Genomic DNA, 22,645 nt, shown 5'->3' with positions numbered 1-22,645 from the left:
TTTATAACTTCTTTTAAAATCAATTAATTAGAACTGAAATGTTTTGAAAACAAAGACTTCATATTTTTATTTATATATTGAGATTCAAAAAAAGTAACTACTCTCACTCTGATACCTGAAACATGTTGCAATACAATGTTTTGAGTACCAATCATGTGGTTCATATAAAATTCATATCTATGTGGCGAGTAGTCTCATGGCAAATAAAGATATGCTCAACTTTGTCAGAATTGCTTAAAAGATGAAAGATTGTTCTTATAAAAGAAAAAGGAAGTTTCCTTTATCAAATGTTATAAGGTCAATGCAGCAATAAATGTGGTAGTAAATGTGAGAGAAGTAAATTAATAGTTTGAAGGTTTTAACTAGAATTTTTTATATTTCATAGGCTCAGCAGAAAAACTCAACTCAAGAAGAATGAGAAAGTTTAACAAATTTGAGAACCTAAGTGAATTTATTATTATTTATAATATACTGAAGTTTTAGCAAATAGAGCTTTATATGTAATAATGTATTGAGTAACTAGATAAATCAACTTGTACTGTTGAATTTTTCTTTCTTGTTCAAATTTGAAAATTATAATTAGTGCTTAAGCATTATTGACAACAATTGTGAACTTAGCTTTAGAAAACTTTTCATTTGTTTATTTTATTACTCAGTTGTTGCATTCACTTCATCACACAAAATTTCCTTATTATTATTTATTTTTTCTAAGGTTTAAATGTACCTTTATTTGTGCTTTATAATTTTTTAAAGAAAAAACTTAATACTTTGTATATCCACAGGAATTAAGAAAAGATTTCATGAGTAGGGGTATTGAAGTTGGTATAATTTACAATTAAGTAACTTTCTTCAGGTGTAATAATAAACATTGAATTTAGAAAAATCAAATTACTATTTGAATTGTGATGGAGTTGAAAAAGTATGCATGTTAAACAATAAATTAAAAGTAATATAATACAAGAACAGAATAACAATTGTATTGAAAAATTTGGTTGATGATATGTTGAGATAGAAATAGTTGGATCAAGAGCATTTGAACGGAAACAGCTAAAGTGATCAATTAAATAAACTAGCAAATCAAAGTTCATGTTCTTAAGTGATTCTAATCGTCAATTTTCTCATTGTGTAAGTGTGATAGTAATGATTAATGAAATTTTCAATTTTATTTGCAATACAAAGTGTAAATATGCTGATTTGGATAAATAAATTATGGAAAAGATTTCTAAACAAAATGGATTAGTAGCAATACCATTTTTGCAATTTAGAAGATAATTTTATGTTAATGATATATAGATTTTTTTAAAGCATTTCATTATACTTTAAGGTTGAATGGAATAAAATTAAAAACCTTTATATGCTAGAGAGTGTTAACTAACACTTTGTCTGTTAAAAGAAGAAAAATTTATCTTACCCTCCAGGTTTATCAATTGTTATAAAAAATTAACATAAGTGTAGTTTTTTTTAGCTAATTGTGTTTTATTATTTCAGACTGTATTAAGCATATAGTAATGATGTGAGTAGTAATCCTTGCGACATAAAAACACACAAACTTATAGTGGATAGGAGGTATACGCGATAAAAATTAAATATTCCTTTGCTTATATAGGAGAATATTTTTATTATTATCTTCTAAACTTTTAAACTTGGCGGTCTATTCACTGCCACCATGCCCTCTAGCAGGGGCGATCTGTATTACTTCAAGAGTTCAACCACAGTGAATAGAATGGATTTTGTAATCATCCGCACCTATGTTAAAGTAGTTCCTTTATGTGTCATGGAAGTACTTTCTTTCTTAATTGAGAATTAAATTGGCTAAAAGATATTTGTTTCGCCTCATGATTCTAATTGAACTGTTTCTGTTGTTGCGATAATATTCTGATTTGAACGAACTGTTCGGTTAGATTTTGATCGGTGGGCCATGATTGATTTTAAGCGTCTTTCTGGGCTGGATAATTTGTTAGTATTTTCTTATATTACGGCTTTTCTCTCATTTCGTCGCTCTATTTATGGAACATAGAATCATTTTAAGAGTTCCAGATACTCTGTTTTTATGTAAGGTAAGCTGGTCAACTATAAAACTGAATTACTACAAGGTTTTTAGGGGAAGGTAGTTAGTTGTGTTAGTAAAATAATTATAATTGAATATGTATCATATTGTCATATTTCTTCTTTCTAATTACAATAGAGTGTCCTATTTAAGATTATATTTCATCACTATTGAGTTATTTGGTAAAGTTCTGTGGATTTCGTTTCGGCCATTAAGCTTGAGAAGTGTTTCACCTGAGGGTGGGGACAAGTTAATGAACTTAAAATATAACGGAGTTGTTTTGTAGTATTACGTTCTTGTTTTGTGTTGTGATGTTTTCTAATTCGTATATTTCACAATGGATTAAATCAGTTTCATGTTTTATTTGTTATTTGCTCAACAAGGACTGAAATATGGTAAGGAAGTACAGCTCAATAATAATGTCTAAACCAATGTTCTCATAACTTATATAAGTTTGACTGAATGTTTACTGCTTTTTCTTTCAGATTTGATCATTAGGTTAATAAAACTGAAGTTGTGTGTAATCTTCAAACTGCCTCCACGTTTTTCATTTGTTCTTTGATCGACGATTTTTATTTTATAATCATTTAATTATTATTTTTTTTCTGGATTTTGAGAAGGGAATCTTTGTTTTTTTTGTAAAATAGACGATCAAAATGTTTACCAACTATTAAATCTTTTTATTTTCACTTAATGTATTTACTTGATTATAATTTAAAGTTTTTTCTTTTTTTGGGGGGATTTATTTTGTCAAAATATAAAAATATGTTATTAACAATAACCTTATATTGAAATAACCTTTCTTTCTTTGTTTAGCACTACCTAGTGGATGTTTATTGTACTAAACCTCAGCAAATGTCTGCCAGAACTAATAAAAATTTCATGAAGTACTTTAATCCATTCATTCGAAATTTTGATTTATTTATTCAGTTTATCCTTAATATATATGGATTATTAATCATAAACATAATAAATTTAAATCAGGAATGTTGCATGACTCAGTTGTTAAAAATTGTAGTGTTTTTCTTAGTTTGTTTAATAACCTAATTCCGCTGTTTAAGTAATATTTATTTTACTTCTTTATAGATTTCCATTCATCAACAAATAATTAATCTAAAAATGCAATTTGTGCAATGTACACCATTGTCTAGTTTTATCGAAAACAATGTGAGGACTTGAAAAGAGATATCTGCAGGACTTGTTGGGAAGATAGCAAGTTAGTAATTTTATATTTTATTTTTTCAAAATTTTGGGTAATTCAATCTGCTGAATATCTAAATTAATATGTCCATTTATGATCCCAGTGATTTTTATTGATCTTGTAAATATTTTTTTACAAACATAATATTTGTTTTTGTAATAGTCAAAATAATATTACTTCTGACACTACTATTACTGCTAAAAAGTTGTTTATTTAGACGTGTGCCTAGTTGCTATAGATACTTTGGCATCTATATTTTGTCATATAAAATAAGATAACCTCCTAAGGTTATCAATTGTTTGGTCAAACTAAAATTTTCCCTGAATTGAATGCTTAGCCCACCTGAAAGTCAGTTGTAACCTTCATTATAACCATCCTTGTTTATTACTGTACATTTTATGAAAACAGTTGTGGTGTTTACTTTTTGAAAAATGGCAGAGATTTGGGAATTACCTAATATGGAGTATTGAGCTTTAAATTACTTTCTAAGTTATAGTGTGGTAAAGACTAATAAATTAACACCTATTGGTATTGGGTGGGGGAACTAGTGCGGCAAGTGCCAATTTCTGGTGGCTACCGGAGTTGCCGCCACAGGGGTGTAAAGATACATTTTTCGGAACCGCCTAAAAATAAATATTAACTGCCCCAGGTGGGAATTGAACCCACATCATTTGAACCATGCGCTCCAGAACCTACCCCTAACCTGGACGGTTGTTATGTCGCTTATGTCAACACTTAAGAAATAATTTAAATTTTTTATGCTGCCGTCTGTATTTAAACGAATAAGGTTATGAATGGTGGTTATAGTCCACAACTTTTGAGAGGTCTGATATGTAAATACTGAATAGATTTTTTAATGTTAAAAATTGTTTTATTTAACTAAGACTCACACCAGTAGTTATTTTCCTTTGATCATTACTCACTCCCACACTTATCATTCTTATCTTATTATTATTGGTTGCTAGAGCGACTGTTATCACTGTTGTCTAATGATAATATCTGCTGTAGTAAAATAATTAAACAATTATAATTTTCTAAAAGAAATGAAAAAAATTATATAACATTCAATGTACTTACTGATTTAAAATAAAAAGATTTCATGTCATTTAAAAATGATTTTAAATGAAAAATATTAATGAAACTATAACTATGATACATATCCTGCAATATGCGTGTAAGCATGTTGCTCCAGATCCTGTAGTTATTACCTAGTCTCTCCTGATGACCTATTCCTTTTTTCTGATCTTCTAAATAAGCGAGAGGTCTACCAACATCCCTTTTCAAATTCCATTAAATCCTAATCACTTCAATATACTTTTCTACCCTAAATCCAATAAAATAATTCTGGTCTAGATCGAATTCCAGTTAAAATGATGATGGCATGAGGTCCTCCTGTATTTTGGAGTGTTGCTTTAACCTTTGTATCCAATATTTTTGGATATATAAACTCTCTCAAACTTATACTAAGTCATTCTAGATTAATAATGTTCTATTTCATATTTAAAAGAACCAAATCATGGATACCTTGTGCAAAATAGCTATTGCGTAACAGCCAAATAATTTATCCTTCTCTAGACTGTCAGGCCAAAATGGCTCTGATGAAACTTACCTAAATTCCCCTAAAAAGGTTTTTATCTTTTGGTGTGTAAAATAAGTTTCTAAGAAAAATCAGGTCAAAAGTTTAAGGTAAAAGAAAACTTTATTACTGTCCAGATAAAATAAATCCATTACTGTCCATTAGATTTTGTTTTGGTTTATTTTTAATAATGAACTTTAGTAATTGACCTAAAAAAACTTAACCTGTTCAGTATTAGATGTTTTACATTTCAAGGTATGTAGAATCATGAATTCTAAAATCAAAATTGGAGAATTATTAGCCAAATCATGGCATATTAAACAATGTTTTTAAAGGTATTAGTTTATGTTCCATGATAATCTGTTTATTTTTCTATTAGTTTTTGGAATAACTCGAAAACTATACATCTTTTGGGATTCTAAGTGTTCATATGCCTTATTCTACATAATTAAAATGTCATCAAAGATCTTAATTGGACCATTATTAGTGACAGACAATTTTTGTATTGGATTTTTTACCCAAACCGGTTTAAAAATTCGTGTGACTGGACGCACAATAGATATTTTATTATTTTTTTATAATATAATTATATGATTATTTTAAATAATAAACCTTTGTGAAATAATTTATACAATATAGTTTAACTTTCATAATATGTAACTAATTAGGGCCAAGATTTGTCCATATAATAATAATAATCATAATATAAAAAGTCACATTAACAACTTAGCAGGGTAACCAGGTGAAACAGAGCAAAACTATCAATGTTAAATACATAAGGTGTATTGTTAATAAATAGATTAATGCAACAATCAGCCTATATGTATATCAAAGAAATAGATTTGATAAAAATTAAAATTATTTTATTGAATTCTAAGCATTACAGTAGGTTGGTGGCTGCTTGACATATTGAAAATAGGCATTGTTCACTGGTTTCATTATGTCGATGCCAAAATATTCGATATGTGTATGATGCCCAAAATATTCCAAACTGAATCTTTGTGTGGTATAAAAAGCCCTGTGTCTTTAATACCACAACTGTCTACAACTTTAATTGAGTTCTTATTCTGTGGAAATTAAATCCAGAATTCCCTAATTTTCTCATTATGTAAAGAACATACTTAAGGTTTAAATTAAATTAATTGAATTAAAATCTACAAAGGCACTTGCTTTCTGCATTTTTTTCTTGACAAGAATATTTAACACCATGTTATTAGCATTTGTATCATTGCTCCTTTAACACCATATTAAAGTTATTGTCTGTTTAAATTATTATGTTTTATTAGTTGATTTAGGTGTATTTGGCGTTTCTGTAGTGAGGATAGACCTTCATGTGAATTAACGTTTTGATGTTAATGTTATATTATAATTCAGTTTTTCCTTTATGTAGAAAATAAAAAAGTATTGTATGAGTACTATTTGACTTGTTATTTTGATTTACTAATAATAACTATTATGATATATAATAAATCATTTATTTCAGTGATTATTTGATTTTTTTTTTTTTTAATTGTCCATTTATATTTCTCTTTTAGTTAATCATTGTATTGTTAGATGGTTTTTTTCTGATAAGAAGTATCTTTTATGAAATAAGTAAGTTTCTGGGTGGTATAAATGCAATATGGAATAGAATATTGAACCTTATTTCAATATTCGAATTTTCATTCTTCAAAAACTGTTATATATGCATTAAAAATACTTGAATTCATAGAAAAAATGATTTCCATCATTAATAAAATACCTCATATATACAAGTTTTAAAATTAAATGACTCAAATAAAAAAATGGATATAAGTGGAGAGGGAGGATGATCAAAATGAAACAATAAACAGTGCAAAACTATGCCGATGTAGCAGCCTATTTATTTTAATAGGACTTCAAGACTACACATATAAGCATGACAATTTTGTGAACAAATATTTAAAAAAAAAGAATGAAAAAATGAAAGTGTTCAGAAGGCTAACTAAAATTTAAGAATAATGTAAAGGAAGACAATGGGATAGATATGGCAGGATAAAATATTGAGAAAATAATCATACTCCATAATAAATAAAATATCATTCAAAAGAATTAATATTACAAAAATAACATATTGATGCATAGGTAAGATATGAACGGGTAAGTCACGAGTTATGGTGGAGTAAAAACAGTAGAAATTGTAAACTGAAATGTAAGAAATTGCATCCATTAAGAATGTTGAAAAAGTAAACATTAATATGGGCCAGTAATTAAATAAAAAGAGTGATGTTCATCTGTGAGTTTGAAGAAGGTTGTGGAAATAATTCTTGCTATATTAACAAAAGGATATATGAGTAGGTTAGGAAAGTAGTCTGTTTTACTTTTTCTTTCACTTATCTAAATATGAAATATTCTGTTAGTAGAAGTATTGTGATCATGGGAAATTTTTAATCCGAGATTTCAACAAAAATACTCGTTTGAGGTCCCCTGAGTCCAAATAACCAACTCTCACAAAATGGTCTGTGTGGATTCATTAGGAGTCCCCTTTTATATCATCGGTTTTATACTTTTTTTTAACATTTTCTCGAATAACAGCTCAAACGATTTTGATTAAACTCGTATCCAAGTACTATTAAATGGCATTTAATATTAGACTGGTATTACCTCATCATAATTGTTTGACAGACCTTAAATGCTGAACTTTCAAAATCAATTCCTCAGAAGTACATTAAGTATTGTTCATTTGAAATTGTTAACCAACTCTCATTGTTAATATTTAAAAAAAAAAATGGATAAATATGAACTTTCGAAGAATTTGAAAATTAACTAAAGGGAAAATATTTTCCATGTTAAAAACAAATTTCCATAAATTAGAATGGTATTACGGATGTAATAATGCACTGTTGGAAAACCTGAGATATTAGAAAAATTAACATTTAACATATAAAGTCGTTGAATGTAATAAAGAATGATGAAAAACTCATGAATAAACCAAATTTGTAAATAAATATTTTCATGATTGATTTTACTTTCTCTTACCTATACATGAAATATATAGTAACGGGAAGTTTCAGATTGCATACCATCCTCGGGAGAACTTCCTGTAATCAACTGTGATCATTCAAAATACTCTAAATAAACTGCATTATTGCACCATTATATTTAATTTAACAATCAGTTATACCTTAAGATCATGTTGTTTATATTGCATGTAATATAAAATTAATGCACTAATTGCATTAGTCTATATACACACTGCATTTTGAATTTCAATAAAAATTTTAAAAGTTAGTTAATTTTAATTTATCATTTGGATCCTATGTATCAAAAGGTTACTACAGTGTTATACTGATAAGCTATCATCAGCCATATAAATTTCAATATTCTTAAATCTTTATTATATATTCTACTAATTAAGTGTTAGCGTCTATAATTATGTTAGTATTTCTTTACCTAAGTTAGTTTACCAGTGTATACATGGTACTACTTATTTATTTTATGATTGAATTTAGCTTCCAATATTGATATGAGTGATCCTAATCCTGAATAAGGCCTATAAAGTAAGCTCAAAAGTAGGCATAAATTAAGTAGTTGTGAAACAAAAATATATAATAATACTGTTTAAGAGCGTAATTGTCTTTTATATAACGGCTAAGTTAACATATTTGAATGTACATTAGCTGTTCTTTAACAGTATTTTATTTGTTAACAGTTATTTAATTTAATTGGTAAATCGACAACTCTATAGAAGAAATGGCTACTCCTATGAAGGTTAGCTGTTTTTTTTTTTTTTCAAAAGTTATTTTGTTTTTGATGCTTACCTTGATGGCGAACTGTATATCCTTAGATTAGATCTGTATATCCTTAGATATTTTGCAGCTTTAGATTGATTCTTATGGATAGTCCTATCCCTCTACGACAACAAGTTTCTTTCAAATGAAATTAACTGCTGTATTTGTAAATCAAAATTAGTAGAATCAGGTTTAACTGCTAATCAAAATAAAAATTGTTCCTGATTTCAGGTTATACCTCCTTCATTCTGGGTTTGATATGAATGAATATTAAGTAATAAGTAATGATAATTTTGGGAATGAAGTTATATATTAGAATACTGGCTTGGTAAAGTAGATTGATTCTTGGGCACTTGAGCACTGTCTTGAGCTGGAAACTGTTCTATAATTCCAAAATTTAGGTCTGCTCAACTCAGGATTCAAGGTACTACAACTATGTGTGCCAAGTATTAATTGAAAAATCATTTTCATATTTAAATAACATTTAATGCAAGGATTGGGCTTAGTTTTTCATATGAACTGGATATCGTTGATTACGACCACTAAGAGATCAGACATAATTGGCCCCTATAGCTGATCATCCTTCTAAATAATCACTATTAACATCATATGAATGTGAAATATAAGTTTTTTTAAAAATTATTGCTACCACACACTAATATATTGCGTAATTTGGCTGATCATTGCTTTATTTGCTTTACAACCACTAGTTATAACCGTGGTTACTACTTACGTTAATAAATATAAATTGTTAAGGCTCTGGAAATCACAGGTCCAGAAATATTTGTCACTATAAATGATACGTTGTCATATCCAAAGTAATTTATAACCGATATCCAGTGTATTATGAAGGACCATACCATAGGTGCATCTTAAGTACCCTGACTGAAAATTTGATTTGATTACATAATAATACTGGTTGGCAGCTTAGTAGCCTTTGCCTCAAGTTGTTTGGTTCATTTAGCAAATATCAAGTTATATTAAGTATGAAAATAAATAAATCGGTCCTACAACTCTCCATGATCTGAGAGCAGGCTCTGGTAGAGGTGACTATGAGACACAGTAGTCAGTCCTTTTTTAATTTATGTTATTGGACAAACTGAATTGTCATTCAAACTATAAAAAATTTAATTATAACTAATAAAAATTATGATTTTGAATTGTTCAAAACATCAAACCCATTCATAATGGTTTAATTAATTTCATGGTTTTAATTAATTTCATAATGGTTAAATCATTTAAATGATTTTTCAAGGATTTTAATTGTTTTTTAAATGTATATACAAAAATTATTTTTCAAACCTGGGGTCTCCTAAAGGGATAGATCTGTTGAAGATTGCACTTTAAAAAAATTAACCTGATTATAGTACTGTCCTTACCCAGGTGGTCTTAAAAGGAAAAAGCCGTATAGACCATAAATTTTCCTGTATTTCCTCCTGCAATTCTCACCAACAACTGGTCCGAATGTGACAAATAATCTTTCACTCTAAGACACAGACCTTCTTCTCTTTAGTGCTTGTGAGGGTCCATGTCACCGATTGGTACGTACAAACAGGTCTGAAGAGGGTCTTGTCATCCAAAAGGGGTAATTTTGTATATAAGGAGATTGTCAAGGTTCTCTGGTGTGAGCTGAGACTCAAATAACACCTGTTGGCTTTCACAGGCTTTTTAGCCTATAGTTCAGAAAGTATAATTTTTTTTTATGGTTATATGACAATCAATTTGTCTCTTTCTGAACAATAAAAAAAAAAATAATATTACTGATTCTATGTAATTAAATTATTCAAAAAACATAATGAGTATTTCAGTAAAGTAAGTAAAAAAAATTGTTTTATCAAAAAGCAAATCATATTTGTATATAGCGTTGTCTGAAACCTTAAAATAACATTTTTCAAAGAAGTTTATAATTAGAAATTTTTTAACTTAATTTATTTGCTGGATTTTTTTTCTCCCAATGTCCATTGTTCATATAATCGTTCATAGCTCTTTTACTTTTTATCCAATTCCTACGTTAATGCAACTGTTGGAAAGCTGAATGTTTACTCTTTTAACCTATATCACTACTATTTAGATTTATAGGATAGATAGCTGTTATTAGGGTGAAACATTAATCTCAAAAAAGAAAAACTTTTCAAACATTTTATTTTTGTCTCCTGTTTTAATTTGTTTAATTACATCTGGTTTGTGCCCTTTGCTGCACATTGTATAGCACTGATCCACTCCCAAGTTTCTTATTGATTGATGGAGTTGTGTTAAAGTTATTTCTGTTTTTTTACCATATATTTTTATTAAATAGTGTTATCTACAGCTATAAACTAAATAGATATAATAAGGTGCTAATTAAATCATTAATCCAATATGTAAAGAATACACATATCAATTTACATCAAACTTTCAATTAATCTATATACATCACTAAGCCTAGCAATGGGGAAGCTTTGTCAGGTCTGATAGTGTCTTATAACCTGATGTTAACAAACATAACCATAAGGGATGTCCTTCATCAGAATAAACAGTAATTATGATTCTGTTTTCATTTCAAGTACAGTTCTTTGTTAGCTTTCAACAACTTAGATACTTCCTAATAATTAATATTACTTCTGTTTATTGATATAATTGATATACTTTGAAATTTTATCTATGTATGGTTTTTTTTGCTTTTCTAGGATGGTAGTGGATTCAGGACAATTAAAAATTCACACAACGGCTGGTATGAGTCCGCGTGAGTTATCTGAAAATGATGACATCGCAACATCGATTGTTCTGGACCCATACTTGGGGTTCGTTACCCATAAGATGAACGTTAGGTAACAATAAGACAAAATTTATTTTAAATATGTTTAATTATTTCACATATTTATTATGATTTTAATGATTTGATTTTATAGGTATAGACCAATAAGGCCCATAAAAGCAAACAAAGATGAGTTAAAGCAGATCATAGAGGAGTTCAAACGGGAACAAAATTATGAAGTCACTTACAAAAAGTTGTTAAATGGCGATTGGCTTCCTCGTTCCTGTCATGTCAGAAGCAAACTCCAACAACAGCGTCTTGAACAACATGTAAATTTTTACATAAAGGTCCTATATAGAGTTATTATTATTTTACTCGAACCTGATTCATTTTTTTGTTTACAGATTTATCGCTATTTAAGAGTTTTTGATAAAGATTCTGGTTTTATAATTGAACCATGCTATCGTTACTCTCTTGAAGGACAGAAAGGAGCGAAGATATCGGCAACTAAAAAATGGTGATTGAGCTTTAACAATCTTTGCGTATACTCATATTTACCATTAAAAAACACTAAAAAATTATAATTTTTTTTTCTATTTAAAAGGCTTAAGAATGAGAAGATCTCTTGCCTGGTCGGGTGTATTGCTGAGCTGACAGAAGAGGAAGAAAATCAGCTGTTGAGACCGGGCAAAAATGACTTCAGCGTCATGTTCTCTTGTAGAAAGAACTGTGCTCAGCTATGGTTAGGCCCGGCTGCTTTTATTAACCACGACTGCAGGGCTAATTGCAAAGTAAGTCTACATCATGTTATTTGTTTCTACAAGTTGTTAACATTAATAAAATATATCCCAGGATCATCGATTGTCAAAAATATTTTTTTATTCTAATTATATTTCGTAGTTGCCTGTTTTTTAATGTTATAAAACTTTATCTCGCGAATATGGATATAACTCGATTGAATTGTTATTTTAAATAGGGAATTAGCACTAAAAATAAATTTTGATTTAACCAGAAAAAAATGTCTCAGCACTTTATTATGAATACTTAAAAATATAATCTCAATGTAATTTACGATAAAATTCTAAAAATTGTAATAAAAATTTCTTTTATCTTCAGATTATTGATTTTCGGAATAAAGTTGACTTAGAGAACATTTCCATTAGTCAATTCGGGATTTATTACCTTTCTGAAATAAACGATCCTATTGATTTCATCAATTCTTAATTCAACTAACACAATTAAAAAACTTCATTATATTCCTTTTCTTTTAGTTTAGGACTTTAATTTATACTCTTTACCTACTTTTGTACTCTTTATATCATCCGAGCAATTTTTTTCGGGCTCCTCTGCCCATCACTAAGTTCTAAAAATAAAAATATTTACAATCAACAGTTTTACAATTAAAATGCAGTTACAATCAATAAAGTTTACATTACAATTTTATAAAAAAAAATTTATACATTTACATAAAAATAGTTTAATATTCACTTCATTAATTGTTAACCTTTTACACTTCCAAGATGTATAAAGAAGTGAATGTGTATATAGTTAAATATTGAATATTTGTATGTAACAAAATCTTTATTAAAATGCAGTTAATTGTAAATATTTTTATTTTTAGAACTTGATAATGTGCAGAAGAGCCTGAAATGTTGTTCAGGTGATGTTTATTTTACACAATTGTTCAAAACTTATATCTTTATTCTGTATCTACTCGTAATTCGGTGAAGCCTTAGGTCACAATTGCTTAACAAACAAATAAAATGAAGAACCGTTGCTTATATCATTTATATTTATTTATTTTAAGTATACAGTTAGATTTATTTTTTATATTTATTAGCCTTGATTTAGTCATTCAAAACAAATTGTGTAGAAATTGATGAGAAATATTTTTAAAATAATTTTTTCATTTCATCTTTGGTGAAGGTATAGAAATTAATTTTTGACAGTATTATACTATTGAAATAATTTTCATTAAACATTATTTTTTACTAAATTTTTGTTGTAGTTTGTTGCTACGGGTAGGGATACAGCTTGTGTAAAGGTCTTACGAGATATTGAAGTTGGTGAAGAGATAACTTGCTTTTATGGTGAGGATTTCTTTGGAGATGGAAACATGTACTGCGAATGTGAAACATGCGAAAGGTTACTACAGTATTATTTATCTAAATTTGATTTCTTTTATTATTTCATTAATTAAAATTATTTCATTCAATTTCAGTACATCTATGAAGTGATTTTGATTTTACAATAAAACTAAAATTGATTATAATATGTAGTTAGATAATAATAGCAAAGTTAATTGTTATCAAAATCAATTTAATATAGCCTTGGAACTTAAATGCGCCTCTCAAAGTTCTTGTTTTGTTCTGGTAAAGATATAATAAAATAACAATTATATGTAAGTAATTTGTATCTTGAAACTTAAACAATCCTACTTTCAAAATTATTAATTGATGACTTTATCAGAAAGTCCTGAGTATATTTATTCAAAATGTATTGACCCTGAACAGAAATTTACAGTATTCAATTACTTTTATTTAAAAAAATTATTCTAGATTTTTTCAATTTTGTTAAATTTAAATTTAATACGTTTTTAGACTAAAAACGTATTAAATTTAAATTTAACAAATTTGAATATTTCAATTTTGTTAAATTTACTATTTTATGATACATATTTTAAACCTAATGTATTTTTGTGATAATTTGTTCCTTAATTATTTTATCACAAATTTTATTCTTTATTTTTCTCCAGAAATTAAGATAGATTATAATTTCAGGAGAGGAACTGGAGCTTTCGCTAAGGACAGATCTGGTAATAATGAAGAGCTTACGAATTCGGGATACCGCCTTAGAGAAACAGACAACAGAATCAATAGAATCAAAGTCCACAGGCAAAACAACCACGTTTCACCCCCTCCTCCTAAACCAGAACCTCCTCCTCCAGAAAATAAATCTAATGGAGTCGTAGTGACACCGTTAAGCATTCGGGAGCTTCGTCAAAAAGGTATGACTAAATATGATGCGGAAATGTTGATCGCTCAAGGTTGTCAATTCTCTGATATTGGAGAAGCAGCAAGGAAAACTCCAGAAGTCAAAGGAAATCTAACTGCATCACGAGGGGAAGAAAATGGTAATAGAAGAAATTTAAGAAATAAACCCAGGCCTTCTGTGGAGGAGAAAAAGATTGAAGAAGAGGAGAGAAAGACTGAACCAGTTACTACTCAACCAAACCCAAAATTAGAAGTTATTTCTGAAGATACTGCTCCAAGTTCTGGTTACGATAGCCAATCAGACAAGCCTGATGACGATTCTGTTAAAAATGAAGGAAGTGAAAAACAGTTCTGTGTAAATAGGTGTAAACGTAATTTAAGTGACAGATTCGATGAAGATAAGGACGAATCTAAAAATAAAGTTTTAAGAACTCCTAGTTTAAAGCATGTAACTAGACGTAAAAGCAGTGATAAAAATTGTGATTCAGTTAAAGACGTTTATGAATTTAGTGATGAAAGTGAGGGTGGTCCGCCAGCATTGAGGGGCACTAAACCGCCTCAGCCTGAAAAGCGTAGCCTGAAGCTGACTTTGCGGATGAAACGTAGTCCGATGTTGGACGAAGTTATCGAATCAGGAAACTGGAGTGAGGACTCTTTTGAGCCACAATACGAAGTCTTGAGAGTTGAAGGCGTCGATATCGACATCCATCGTAAAAAGAAGCATAAGACAAAAGATAGAGAACACAGGAAAAAGAAGACTAAGATAGACAAATATCCACCTCTTCTTCATACACCTTTGAAAAGATTACGTCTAATATTGGGCAATGAAACTAGGACTATCAACTTCCCTGTAACTGCTCAACAAGAGGTAATGTAGTATATTTTAAATCGAGACTGTACTAGCTGATTTTTTAGCTTTAAAACCATTTGGTTTTTTTTGTGATAATAGGAAAAAGAAAATTTAGATTAGAGTAATTTTCCACTTGAAAAAAAATTAAGAAGCATCTTGAATGTTCCATCCTAATTACAAATTCTAAAATGTTTTATTAAATATATCACTATTTATCAAATATGCAAGATTCAAGTGCGATAATGTTCTTCTAAAATTATACCTCATTAATGTTAATATTAAAGATGATAAATATGATAATTTTATTATAAAAAGAAAAATATTTCATTTATTACTTTAAAATTATATATCTTTTTTCCAAAAAATTACCTCATTCAATCTTAAGATGACAGATGTGAAATCAATATTTAAAAAATATACAATAGTTTATTCTAAGTTTATTTTAAAAGTATTTGGTTTAATCATTATACTTTTTCTAATATAGAATCTCAATAAGTGCGGTAGAATGTTGATTATCTCATCAAACCTATTTGCTGTTTTAAGATTGTTGTAAATTATTGTCTCCTATAATATAAATTTCTTAGTCTTAATGGCTCAGTATTTAGAAGTTTTGAATGTTATTACAAAATTCCATGTCTAAATTTGTCTTTTTATCAACTTCGTAATTTATATGTGTAAAATTGGATATTTGAGCTGTTAATGTCTGTTATTGTAAAACCTTTCTTCACCTAGGCAGTAAAGTTTCATCAGAAGTTGTCACACCAAATAATCTTAATTTTTTTACATTTATTTCTTCAACAAAACAAACCTAAAAATATACATATTTTATAAATATCTATTCTAATTTTGGAAAATTGTGTTACCTTGCATGTATATAATTTAAATGTTTTAGAATTGTATTTAGAGAAAACATGATATGTATGTTTAATTAGTAGATATTATTTCTATGAATGAATTATAAAGGAGGAAAAAAATTGGAAAAGAAAAAAAAAAGTGGAAAATGACTATATCAGTTATGATTTGTAAATTGAATTATTACCGTTTGGAGTAATATGTCCAATCAGATATATTATTTCATTTGGTGTGACTGCGTAAAAGGATAATTTTTTTTTTAATTATTGTTTTAACCGTAGAATAAAAATATTATAACTAAATATGTATATTTTACTTCAGTAACTGTTTTGGTTGTTAACATAATTTATTACTTTACAATAATGTGATATTATTTATTTTATTTTTGTCATTCTGTGTTCGGCACGGAAGCGTCATTGAATATTTCCCAAGTTGCAAAGTGTTAATGAAGATAATCTATATTCTGCTGTGTCCTTAGCTCTTCTGATGAGATGCATGCATAGGTTATAATATATGATTATATATATACTATTTTTCATAATATTAGGACTAAATATGTATTGTTCTTTCTTTTTCTTTTTTATATATAATTTTGCATATTATTTTATTATATTTTTTTTTATATAACTATCTTTTATAATTTAAAAATTTAGTTGAAAGTGATTTAGTTGAAATATGATGAGATCAGGGTTTTTTCTACACCCTTTGCAACTTATTTCTATTATATATAATTTTATGTCTTTAGTTAATTCTTTAAAAAAAAGTTTATTACTGCCAAAGACAAATGTTGTCTTATTGTATATTTATGTATTTATTGTATGATAAATTCGACTTTTTGTATTATTGCGAGGGTGATGGCAATGTAATATGAAGTAAATGTACAGTTGATTCAGTTTAATATTAGCGTGTGTGTGGACATGTGTATGTAGATATACATACACATATACATTTATTTATAAGGAAAAGCCTAGTAAAAAGTAGGGAGTCGATTAATGCACTTTTAGTTAATTCTGATACAGAGAAATAGAATATACAGCTCTATTCAAAAAGCAACTAATTTGACTATCGTAAATATATTTATGAACTTTTGCAAAATGTGTTTTAAAAAAAGTGTTGAAAGTGTTTTATAGCAAATTAAAAACTCTATTTATCGAATTTTAAGGTTCCTAAAAGAATATGTGCATATTCATTAAAATTTTAATTTATAAGAAAATTTAAATTTCCCCTGAATGATTTAGTACATACTAAAAACTGTTTGATTTTTAAAAGTAATTTTTTTTTTTTGCTGTCCTATAAAGCTTTTTATTCTAATCACTATGATTTTTCCTCATGATTTCCCTTGAAATATTTATTTGGTTTTTTAACATTATATTGAGGAAGAAATTAATAAACATTCTCTCATGCTCATATTTAAAGTAGTTTTCTGAAATTTTACTAAAAGCAGTTTTAATATTAAGTTTTCAATACTATTATCGGAAACATTATCGCTTTTACCTCATGTTACTATTTTTCAAAACAATATCTATGGAACAATCCAAAATGATTTAGGTGTCCGAGACTTGGTCAGTTTTATCCTTCAAAAAACTATCCTTTCTAATTTTTTTTTCGTATTTTCATAATTACAGATGTATATTTGTATGCCTTCAATATTTAAATTGAAATTTCTTGAATGTTTTTTTAAATTCTTTTAATGTTCCTGTAAAAATTTGATACATAGAGATTTTGAATACACACTAGTTGAGTAAGGAGAGGTTCAACTGTACATTTTAAATAGTTTATAGATAATTCATTTATAGATGTCAAGGTATTTTTTCCCAACAATCCTCTTCTCTGTTTGTGGTAGTTGATAGTATTTAGTTCATCAAAATTGTTTTTATGAATTTACTTGTTTCAATTTTAGTCTCTTTGGTGGGTGGTGGTCGTCACTGACTGTGACCATTATAACATTGGTCTGATTTTAGCCGTAAGCGGTTTTTCAAAGGTGTTAATTGTGATAAGGGGTGTATTAAACCCTATTAAGGTAATTGAATAACTACTTGAAAGAAAACGAAAAAATGCGGTTGATAGGAATGGAATTAGGGTTGTGAGTAAACATGGTTGACCATCTTACGTTTCTACTTGACCAAAACAACTGACCACATGACTTAGCTCTTTGAGAGATATTGTACCGGATATGCTTATTAGAATTTAAAATTTTTGAATTCCATTGTAGCTGCCTCAGTCGAAAATAAATCAACTTAAAATGAGAATTACATTGTTTTATTTTCATTTTAAAATTCACATTAAAGCAGGAATCAGTTGCCGCCAGGGTGTTGACTTACGTAAGGATGTTGTACCGGATATGCTGATTTGAATTTCAAATTTTTGAATTCTATTATAGATGCCTACTGGTTTTAACAGTCTAAATGCACCTGCTTACAATGATTATTACATTGTTTTTTTAATATTTTATAAGTTGTCATAATGTTGACTTATAGTACTGATTGATAGTATCATTCCTCACAATCTTTATTCAACTCTTTTCAGCCTAGCAGAAAGTTGATTTTTTTTTTTTACTATATTTTAAATATTGATATTTGACTTATTTTTCAATTGTTTGAAAATTATTTCAAATAAGTCATTTTAAAAATTTGAATTTTATTTTAAGAAGGACTGTTGGGGAAAATATTGGTAATTTCCTAAAACAGTGTTCAAATGGGTGTTTTTTGATCAGATAAATACAAATTTTGTATTATTTTTTTTTAATTTTAAAACTTTCTTATAAAAATGATCTTTTAAAATAATTCAAAGCTTAATATTCAAATAACCTAAAAGCCCATTGATATTTAAATTAGATTACTTAATTTATATATAAGGAAAACTTTATTTCATATTTATGTTTTATGCTGTATCTAGGGAGGAAAAAAAAAAAATGAAATGAACCGAAGTTTATAATTTGAAAAACTTATGTTAATTTTCAGTTAACCAAATTCACAATTAAAGCTTTAATTTTTACAAATTTATTTTAGCTCTAAGTGAGGTTGAGAATGGATGTGCTTGAATACTGTGATATTTATGTATGTGATTGTAAGTATATTGTTTGTAATATAATCCTAATAAAATGTTTATTCATTTTGGAATTTTTATGTCATTTATTTCAATTGTTGTCATACCAATGTATTTCGGTCTTGTAAAGAACCAGACATAAAAAAGTTATGATGCTTATTTCTTTTAGTATCAATTGAACCTGGAGATGAAATTTAACCCAAGTTAATTACATCTTTAAAAAAATCATTTACTACAGCGGTTAGTGGTGTCATGAAATATTGTATCAGTGTGTCTCTTTAGTTTTATGTTTTTTGTTACATTATTGAATATTGATAAACAAAAGAAACAGCTAGCTATTATTTGTTCTGGACACATTTGATCATATTATGACTGATATCACCACATTTTTATTTAATAACAGTTGAAATTATATGAATTAGGAATTTAATTGTATACATAAATCATACTATAATTAAAACAAATATTTATTTTAAAAAATAACCTTTTTTTACCTAATAAGTTGGGCATCTTAATATTTATCTCAGAAACTGTTCCTAGAGATGTTTGGATTTGGAATACATATGTATTTTTTAGCCTCTTAGTGGAATCAGTATTACCAGATAGTTACTGTTTTTATCCCTACATTGTTTTCTCTCAAGGAAAATATAATTTCTTTATAATGTTCCTATCTGCCAACAATTTTGCCAATTTTCTATCTTAAATGGCTATTTTAACAATCCTCTTTATATAGAAAATTCACAGAGATCTGATGAATTGGAAAAGGTTTTCAGTTCTTAGCTAAACCTGCCCCAAACGTAGTTATAAGTCACCAAAGGAATTTAAATCTTCTCTGATAAGGTCAATTTTAGAAGTAAATAGTTAACTACAAGACTAAATGGGATGAGCAATGCTGTTTGTTAGTCTTGGAATAGGTTTGTCTAATATCACTAATCCTACTAGTTTCTGACTAATTGGTTGACCTTGTATCAATGAGGTCGACTTAAAAGAAAATTTACTTTAATCATCATTGTATTTTTTAGACACTGTTACATTTAGTTATCTATTATGCTATCAGTTAGTGAAAGAGAAACTTTAACATTCATTACAGCAATGATTTATTGTAGTTTTCATCTTATCTTGAGATAATTTTTAAACACTTTTTACGAGAGTATTGTCCTTTTCATTATCTCGTTGTAGTAAATAAATTTGAACATTTAAATGTTGAGCTTTAAATAAAGTAAAGTTTAAATAGATCAATATTTATGAATTTCAGTCCCTTAACTATTATCTAAACGTATGAGGTTTAGCTTAAGGTATAAATGAGAGGGATGTGTTAGACCCGACCTAGTGAGCTTTGATTTTTAAGGCAATAGTTGTTTGTATCGGCATTGAACTTTTGTATTATAGATGTCTAATTTCATACTTTATTATAATTTCAATTTCCAAATTTCACACTATTAAAATTTATTATAAACTTTAATTTTTGGATTTTAAAGTTTATTATATTTGCAATTTTTGGTTTTCATAGTTCAAACTTTATATTAATTTTAGTTTTCAAACTTTATTATAAATAAAATTTTCCAATGCCTAAATTTATTATAAATTTCAATTTTTGGATTTTAAACTTTATTATATATTCAATTTCAGGTTTTCATGATTCAAACATTAAATTAATTTTTATGTTGTTACTTTATATTAATTTTAGTTTTCAAATTTTATTATAAATAAAATTTTCAAATTTTAAACTATTTTAAATAAAAATTTCAATTTTTGGATTTTAAATTTCAAATATTATAAAATTCTATTTTTGAATTTCATATTTGAAATTTGATTGGATTTCATTTTAGAATTTATTATGAATTTCAATTTTCAAACTTTATTATAAATAAAATTTTCAAACTATTATAAATAAAATTTTCAAATTATTATAAATAAAGAGGTGTAGATAGTTGACCATATATTATAAATAATAATTTCAATTTTTGGATTCTAAATTTCAAATATAAATTTCTGTTTTTGAATTTCATAACTCATTATTTCAATTTTTAAACTTAATTATAAATTAAAATTTTAAGATTCCAAAATTTACTATGAACTTTAATTTTTGAATTTTAAAATTTATTACAAATTTAAATTTGCAACTCCATTATTAATTTACATTTTTCATCATTGATATACGTATTTATGCTGCATTTACTGGTAACAAATGTAGTTAGAATTTTAGTATTCAAATAATGAATTTAAGATAAAAGAAGAAAATAACGATCAAAGATATTTATGGTCTGTTTTATATAATTATAAAATTTATATGCACTAATAATAAATAATATTTTTATTTTCTGCAGAGTAAGTTGTAAGTTTTTTTTTTTTAAATTGAAGGATCCTGAAAAAAAAATTATGGTTCAATTGTATTTAATGGATCTAAATCAATTTATTTGTGAAGCACTCAAGGAATAAATGCCATACCATTTGAACACTGTTTATAAAGTATTCAATACTATTAGGAATGTTTTCATAATTATTAGGAAAGTGTCATCATCTAAAAACTATTGTAAATCTTACCATGTCTAATTTTTTTTTGTATTGGGTATTAGTGGATAATGAATTTTTCTTGAACATCTAAGTTTTGTGTGATAACTTCAATATTCTAGAGTTTGTTTGATGTTACTATTATATTTAAAATGCCAAAAAATGTGTACAATGCCAGTTCTTTACGTAAATTTTAGCATGAAACTTAGTAGAATTAAATTCTTAGAAATTAATTTATTTCTTAGGGTATTCAAATGAGCTATAAATTTCACCCTCCCTTTGTATTATTGTATGGTAAAGCTTTAATCTTTGACGCTGTTAAAAAGAATTTAGTGATATAATCCAGCATGTATTTTTCTACATGACATTCCAGGCGTTAGTAAAATAAATTTAGTTATGATCTAATGAAAAACAATGTTTTGAATCAGCAACATACATTTTTTTTATGTATAGAATTTTTTCAATCAGGTAGAAATACTTCTGTTTCCATTTTGTGTTTAGTTTAAAAATTTTTTCCTAGAATATTAGGTAGCATTTCTGTTTGGATTTGGCACAAGGCTTGTTCGATGGACCATAATGTAATATTATATTGCAAGTGTGATATAAATGCTAGATTGAAGTGTGATGCAATTTCATTTTACATGTTCACTGTTTTACAAAATGTGTGGAAAATGTATGCTTTTCAAAATTTTGTGTGATCAAAATGGTCTAATAGTTTTGAATGCCAGGCATTCTTGAGATTTCCCCTGTAATAAATCTGGGCTCTTCCGTTTGTACGTATTCTCCATTCGTATACATGTACAGTTCTTTTTACTTGAAAACATAAGAAGATATGGCTTTGTAATATATGTATTTATTCTTTTAGATTATATAGTAATGCCCTGACTGAAGCTGTGAATAAATAATGTTTTTAAATTTGTTTTATTTTTATTGTTATATTTTATTGATTTTTTTTTTTTTACCATCTTTTTAAACTTGTAATTAAAAAAATCTTATTTAATAAAATATATTAACACACACGTATTATACTCTGTAACAGAGGATGACTGTTTGAATGACAAATTTTAGATATGTAAAACATAACCTA

The 22,645-nt window shown here is 27.2% G+C and overlaps 1 protein-coding gene across 5 annotated transcripts; it reads left to right on the top strand.

The window, feature by feature from the left end:
• The first annotated feature begins 1,709 nt into the window (after positions 1 to 1,709).
• Positions 1,710 to 19,121, top strand: Hmt4-20 (Histone methyltransferase 4-20). 5 transcript variants are annotated; one of them, XM_014436948.3, is made up of 8 exons: positions 1,710 to 2,057; positions 3,134 to 3,263; positions 11,240 to 11,380; positions 11,462 to 11,636; positions 11,712 to 11,824; positions 11,912 to 12,098; positions 13,316 to 13,452; positions 14,088 to 19,121. In XM_014436948.3, the coding sequence occupies exons 3-8, from the start codon at positions 11,241 to 11,243 to the stop codon at positions 15,175 to 15,177; spliced, it is 1,842 nt and encodes a 613-aa protein (XP_014292434.1). In that variant the 5' UTR covers positions 1,710 to 2,057; positions 3,134 to 3,263; position 11,240; the 3' UTR covers positions 15,178 to 19,121. The 5 variants fall into 5 exon arrangements, with proteins under 5 accessions (XP_014292434.1, XP_014292433.1, XP_014292437.1 ...); XM_014436947.3 differs by having other exon boundaries at positions 1,710 to 2,442; XM_067046309.1 differs by lacking the exon at positions 1,710 to 2,057 and adding an exon at positions 8,805 to 8,997.
• The last annotated feature ends 3,524 nt before the right edge of the window (positions 19,122 to 22,645 follow it).

The sequence above is a fragment of the Halyomorpha halys genome, unplaced genomic scaffold, assembly GCF_000696795.3.
Source record: "Halyomorpha halys isolate HHAL.00 unplaced genomic scaffold, Hhal_1.1 Scaffold2185.1, whole genome shotgun sequence".
Lineage (NCBI taxonomy): Eukaryota > Metazoa > Arthropoda > Insecta > Hemiptera > Pentatomidae > Halyomorpha > Halyomorpha halys.
This window is presented reverse-complemented; position numbering and strand designations above follow the sequence as displayed.

Bases quoted from the DNA above. Each gene is read 5' to 3' on its own strand.
- Hmt4-20 (XM_014436951.3), top strand. From the start codon at position 11,241: ATGGTAGTGGATTCAGGACAATTAAAAATTCACACAACGGCTGGTATG. The intron at 11,825-11,911 runs GTGATTGAGCTT...TCTATTTAAAAG, and splicing joins ATATCGGCAACTAAAAAATG to GCTTAAGAATGAGAAGATCT. The intron at 12,099-13,315 runs GTAAGTCTACAT...TTTTTGTTGTAG, and splicing joins ACTGCAGGGCTAATTGCAAA to TTTGTTGCTACGGGTAGGGA.